This window comes from Molothrus aeneus, chromosome 19 (assembly GCF_037042795.1).
Source record: "Molothrus aeneus isolate 106 chromosome 19, BPBGC_Maene_1.0, whole genome shotgun sequence".
Classification (NCBI taxonomy): domain Eukaryota; kingdom Metazoa; phylum Chordata; class Aves; order Passeriformes; family Icteridae; genus Molothrus; species Molothrus aeneus.
The window spans coordinates 10,355,031-10,361,435 of record NC_089664.1 but is presented as its reverse complement, the minus strand read 5'-3'; the positions used below and the strand labels follow the sequence as shown (position 1 = coordinate 10,361,435).

The window sequence follows — 6,405 nt, the reverse complement described above, 5'->3', positions numbered from 1 at the left end:
ATCCAGCCATGTTCCCCCTGAAGGGAAGGCAGGATGAGCAGTCTCACCTCTGTGCTGGGCAACACCATGGAGCAGATCTCTTGGAAACTGCTGAGGCACGTGGGAAATCAGGCAACACGGACCTGTGGTCAATGGCTCAGCTCGATATCCAAGCGCAGCCCGGTGCCTGATCCCACAAAAGCTGCTATTTTGAAGCAGCATCTGTGGCTGAGAAAACACTGATTTATTGGAGGCTGTGTCAGACTTCTACATATTTCCACATTCTTACACTCTTCCTTAAACATCTCCTAGCATCCAGTTCTGGAGACAGAATGCTTGTGAGTTAACTCTTTGGTTATGTTCTTGTAACTGAATTTTGGTGGGGATTTCCCCCCTTTTTTTGTTTTGATGCTTTCTTCTGTGTTTTCTAAAGATCCATTTTACTCCATGCAGTTACAGTTTCTTAACTTGTAATGGAAAACTAGTGACTGTAACCTATTTCCATCCCTACAAACAGGTACTGAGGCTGATTTAAACATCTCTCTTGTTTCATAAGCGAATGTCTCTGAGGGTAACCAGCTATCCTAAGAATGCCTGCTGAATCCCAGCCTGGGAGCATTAAGAACAGGCTTTTTTCTCAAGTACCATAGGTGAACACTTCTGGAGGCTGTTTGCCATGACCTGATCCATAACTCATGAGGCTCATTGTTTGATAACAACAAGAATTACAAAATTAAGGTTGATGAAATAACTTCTGCTTCACATCTAAAAATATCTTTAATAAGCTTTTCATTGGTTTCTAAACATGGGTAGAGATTTTCCCAATATTCATCCACTGACAAATTAGGAAAAATGTACATGAACATTATAATCAATATTAGTCAGATAGCAGGATATTCTCTTCCAAGGCATAACCTTTTAGATGAAGCTTTACTATTGATCTCTAAAGTCAGCATTTTTTCCCTTGCCACTCTCATTGGCTGAAATGTAGCAGGGAGAATCTCCCCAGTAAATTCAGGTTACATTGTGCTTCAACAGGGCTGTCAAGGTGGAGCAGAAACAGTAACTGCGTTCTCATGTACATTTGTTGCAGTGAGTGTATTACATATTAAAATAAATATTAAAATAAAATACACAGGCTCAGCCACATTCACCAAATCCATCCTAGAGTATCAGACCTCTATTTCTAAGGCATTGAACCTAGATGCTCAGGTCAATCTGGAAGCATCCTAAGGCTTTCACCAAGCTTTTAATTCCTGGATTATTTTCTTCTGCCTGAAGTTTCCCTTCTGCTTCCCTTTTGTTTGCTACTAATGCTTCATCTCTTCTGGGAGGGTGATTCACAGTTAATCAGCTCATCTATTCTGAGCCACTCACACCCAGGGCTCCGCGGCCAGGCCAGCAGGCATTGCTGGAAGCCCTGGCTCTCCTCGGGGGCTTTGCTGTCCCTGCTGGCCTGTCACCGGGACACAATTACACCAACCATCGGGCCAGCTGCAAACGGGGGGGCATCGACAATTGCAGAAAATGGGATTTGGGGTATCTAATGAGCAGCTTATTTACATGAATACACCAGGTAAAGCAGGAGGAAAAAAGTTCTACAGCTCGGAACATAAATTATTTTTAGGCAGACACAGAGAAAAATTTCCTGCACTTGAACAGGAACATCTACATTATGTTTAACATTTTTCCCCCGCACTTTCTTTTCCACAGAAAATATAGTTTTCACAATTTGAACAAATATTTAAATATTCAGTGGTTATTCAATTGAGATTTGGAATGAGTTCTCCTATTTTACTATCAACATTTGGGGAGTACGAGCATGTTCTGCATTGTGAATTCTGGAATACACCTGACTTTGGTTGCTCCATGTATACAAAATACAGTTAGAAAGCACAGTACAAATTCCATATTAGCGTCTGGTTTTGTCTTTTAAGTAGAAGAAATTCTGCACACTCATCCTGTCCTCACCTTTCTGGTTTCCTCTGACTTAGCATTACCAGATTTACAAGCTCACACCTGTTTTATTAGGCAGTCTTTTAAACAGAACTTCCATACACTGAATTTGCATGCTGCCAGACCCATTAAGTGTGTCTTCTTTAGCAAGGACAGAACCTCACAATTTTCCATACACATGGCCATTTATTTTTATTAATTAAACTCTTCTTTATTAACTGTGAATTTGATGTAGGTAACCCTCCTCCTGAAACACACTACAATATTATTTTTCAAATGTATTATCTCATGCTTATGGCATGACCCATGTGAGTGTAATATCTCCTGCTCAAAAGGTCTGCACGAGACCCTGGTTGAGAAACTGTTGATGGACAGACACCAACATGAGGCTGCCGTTATAATTCTTCCCTGGGGTAGGAAAATATGCTCATTACAAATCAGTAACCTACAAAATAGATATTTCACCAAGACACAATTAAATGAAGTTGCCAAACTCTATTTTTCCTGACATTTGATAGTACCAACCCACTATCAGTTCATCCACCACCTCAGTTATCCAGTCCAGTTCACAGAATCCACCTTTTATATCTTGTTTTCCCCAAACTGGGCTGAATGTGTCCTTCCCAACCACTCACCTTCTCTGGCAGAGGGTTTAAATTGTTCATTTGAACCACCCAGCCTTTTATTCCTTAGTATGTCCAGTTTAAAAACAATGAAATATAAACCAGTCTACTACTCTCACATACATGTACCCATTAAATATTTACTACATCTGTTCACATTAATAAGTTTACCTTTAAATCTTTAAAAAGCTCAATACACAAAACAGACCAAAACTAAAATTGTGAGTAGCTCTGCCTCTTAAATTTAATGTCATCCAAAAAAGGAACATGTGATGAAATGTAAGAGTGATGAAATGTAAGAAATTCTGTTAACCATTCCTAAAATGCTGAGGGTTTTCCACATTGTTATTTTACACCGCATCAGCATTGTGTTTACCAGCTTCCTTATTTTTTAACTCATTACTGACCATAGGGTTTTTTTGCTTTTGTAACCGATTTTAACAATATTTCTGTAAACTCACCACCATTTGATGGTTATATGTGCAACCCTTAGTGCACTGTTTAAAGGGTTAGAATATCCTGTCTGAACACAGTAATTTTGGTTACAAAGCTAATTTACATGGATATGGGAATGACTGAAGGAGACAGGGAACAGCACTACAGATCAAACAACGACTCGGGGTTGGGGACAGGTCAGAACAGCACAGAACAGGGCAAGGCTCAGCGCTGAGGTCTGAGCTTACACATGGCTGCTGTGGCAGAGGCTGTGGGTGGAACCTGTGGTGGAAGCACCTCATCTCAAGTACTCAAATTAGCACCAGAAACACTCCTCCTCATCTCCCCAAACACGTCTTTTACTTACTGTAACTGTGAATAAATCTTCCAGGACTTTTTGCATAGTGTTTAACAAGTTTTAAATTTATTATTTGAATGAGGGTGGTATGATTTTTCCTACCCAGGCTCTCTGGGGAGCAAATGGGATATTAAAGGATCTCAGATGGGATATATTCTCTCCCATCTTTCTAGCTAAGTTCTTCAGCCAAGCACTTGGTGTCCACAATTATTTGCACTTTAGACGCCTTTTAAAGACAAATTTTAAATTCTTTCATTCCTCACTGTAGATCATCCTCAACTCTAAATAAAGTTAAAAATTTCTACTTTATACTAGAAATCCTCCAAACCTTCCTGAAAACTTCCTGTAAATCATGTTTAATGAAAGAGTTGGGTACCTGTTTGTTCCTGTTTGCCAACTCCAACACAGCACATTTCAAAAGCTGTCTATCTGCAATTTCTGAGTCAATGTAAGACATGTTTTCAGCGGACCGCATTCCATTTCTGAGAAATCTCCAGTCCCCTTTATGACCTTGCTTGGCCTTGAGGTTCTCTCTAGTCATGTTTTACCGTCTCTTCAGCCGCTTTGGTCTCCGTGCCCACAGTGCACAATGTTCTGTCACAGCTCTGTCAGGCACCTCTCCCAGCCCCTCCCTTTGCCTCTTTCCTTTGACTTCTGCAATCCCTGGACATCGAATACCTGTTCCTGCCTGCGACTCCGGCCTGTGCCCATGGGGACGGCTCCCCTCTGCACGGGGGTTTTCAAGATGGGCAGTCCTGCTCCTCATCTGGCCTGGATATCAGTGGATATTCAGGGCTCGGGATCAAGCAGTGACGCGGTTTGGCCCCGTCAGTCCCGGCCTGGCCCTGCTGTTCCGTGTCACTCCAGGCCACTCTTCAGCTGCTAAACGCGGCGGGGCAGCTGAGGAGGCCAGAAAGGAGCGCCGCCGGTCCTGCCTGAATCCTCCTGAGGGGAGCGGGGCCCGTCCCGCCGCGGGGTTCCCTCCTGAATCTCCCTGAGGGGAGCGGGGCCCGTCCCGCCGCGGGGTTCCCTCCTGAATGATCCCCCTGAGGGGAGCGGGGCCCGTCCCGCCGCGGGGTTCCCTCCTGAATAATCCCCCTGAGGGGAGCGGGGCCCGTCCCGCCCGGGGTTCCCGCCTGAATAATCCCCCTGAGGGGAGCGGGGCCCGTCCCGCCGCGGGGTTCCCTCCTGAATAATCCCCCTGAGGGGAGCGGGGCCCGTCCCGCCCGGGGTTCCCTCCTGAATAATCCCCCTGAGGGGAGCGGGGCCCGTCCCGCCCGGGGTTCCCTCCTGAATAATCCCCCTGAGGGGAGCGGGGCCCGTCCCGCCGCGGGGTTCCCTCCTGAATAATCCCCCTGAGGGAAGCAGGGCCCGTCCCGCCGCGGGGTTCCCGCCTGAATAATCCCCCTGAGGGAAGCAGGGCCACTCCGCATTGCCATTGCCGACCCCCGGCGCTCCCGGCCGCAGTCACAGAGACACAGGATAGGTCGGGTAGGAAGGCACTTTTTGGGGCATCTGGTCCAACCTCCCTGTCCAGACAGTCATGAGAACACATGGTACAGGATTGTGTCCTGACGGTTCTGGAATATTCCCCGTGAGGGAGACTCCACATCCTCTCGGGACAATCTATTCCAGTGCTCGGGCACTCGCGCAGCGAAGAAATTCTGCCTCGTTTTCGGGTGGAACTTGCTGTGCATCAGTTCCTGCCCGTTGCCGGTTTTCCTGTGGCACGGCACCACGAGCAGAGCCCGGTCCTTTCCCTGACGGTTGCCCCAGACAGGGACACATCGCCCGCCCCGGGCCCCGCCGCACTACAGCTCCCGGCAACCTCCGCGCTGTGACTCGGCCGGGGCGCCGCGGCGCGGGCCGGGATGGAGTGAGGGGCGAGCGGCGGACAGAGCGCGGCCCTGCGGCCCCCGCCCGTGTCTCGCTCCGCCCCGGGTCTATGCGGCCCCCCGGAGACCATGGGATCCAGGATCAAGTGAGTGCCCTCCGCAGCTCTCCAGCCCCGCTTCAGGCCCTCGGGAGAGCGAGAAGGGGACTGACTTCTCCGCCCTCCCTCCGCTCCGTGTGAGGCCGCGCGGGCGGGACCCCGGCCGAGCCCCTGGGCCTCGGCTTGGGCGAGAAGGAGAGGGAGAAGGAAGGGAAGAGAGCGCTCCCTGCCCCGCCGGCCGGAGGGACGGGCAGGACGGGCCGTCCGACCCCAACTCCGGGCGGGACCCCGGCGGGACCCTCCGGCCCTGTCCCAGGAGAGGGGCGAGAGCCGACCCTGCCTCACACCGAGCCCGCTGCCCCTCCCGCTCTCCGGGCCGGGCGGGGAGCGCAGTGCAATGTTATCGGTGCAGGCCTGAGGGCGGGCGGGGGTGCTGGGTTGGGAACATCTTCATTGCCAGCACAGCCGACGCCTGTTCGGGGGTGTGGAGGGGTCGAGGGAGTACAAATTTCTTTGCCCAGAGTGTGCTGATGGAAGGACTACAGTCTGGCTAGGACATAGCCAAAGTGCATTAGCAAAGGGGTTTGGGGGAAGGAGAGGAGTGATGCAAGTGATTGATGTGCTGGGCCTGCAGATCCATGCCCTCAATGTTGGGGGTTTTCTAAAATTTTCATAAAATTGGTGGTTGATTTATCGGTAAGCCTTGTTGGTATGTTTGGTATATTCACTTTAAAAGTCTCAGTTTGTTCGTGTGCCATTCCAGGAAAATTCAGTTCCTCGGACACGGGTAGAGGTGTAATAAAGTTATTGCCAAGCAGGGAGTGCTGACATCTCTGTGTGTGAAAGGGTTACAGAGTGGAGAGACCCAGGTAGATCCTGGTTTATTCAGCAAGTGCTGTTGAGCACTTACTTTTCCTTCTTGAACACAGCGTTCTTCAGGTTTACATTGGGCTTTAACTTTTCACTTGTTTTGTTTAACTTGAATACAAGACTGGAGGGGACATAATTTGTGTGATGACACATCTTCATGTTCCCAAGCCCATAGGCTGGATAGATGAAAACACGTCTCTTCAGCCAGGCGTTTTAGGAAAATGTAAGCGGATAATGAGTGTTTGTAATGA

The 6,405-nt window shown here is 48.6% G+C and overlaps 1 protein-coding gene across 5 annotated transcripts in view; it reads left to right on the top strand.

Annotated features, from left to right (window-relative positions):
- The first annotated feature begins 5,223 nt into the window (after window positions 1-5,223).
- The window catches only part of DENND1A (DENN domain containing 1A), a 151,713-nt gene continuing 150,531 nt past the window's right edge, over window positions 5,224-6,405 (top strand). For all 5 annotated transcript variants that reach the window (XM_066563198.1, XM_066563197.1, XM_066563201.1 and 2 more), the window contains exon 1: window positions 5,224-5,332. In XM_066563198.1, coding sequence (XP_066419295.1) covers window positions 5,316-5,332 — 17 coding nt within the window. In that variant the 5' untranslated portion in view covers window positions 5,224-5,315. The remainder of the gene's footprint in view (window positions 5,333-6,405) is intronic.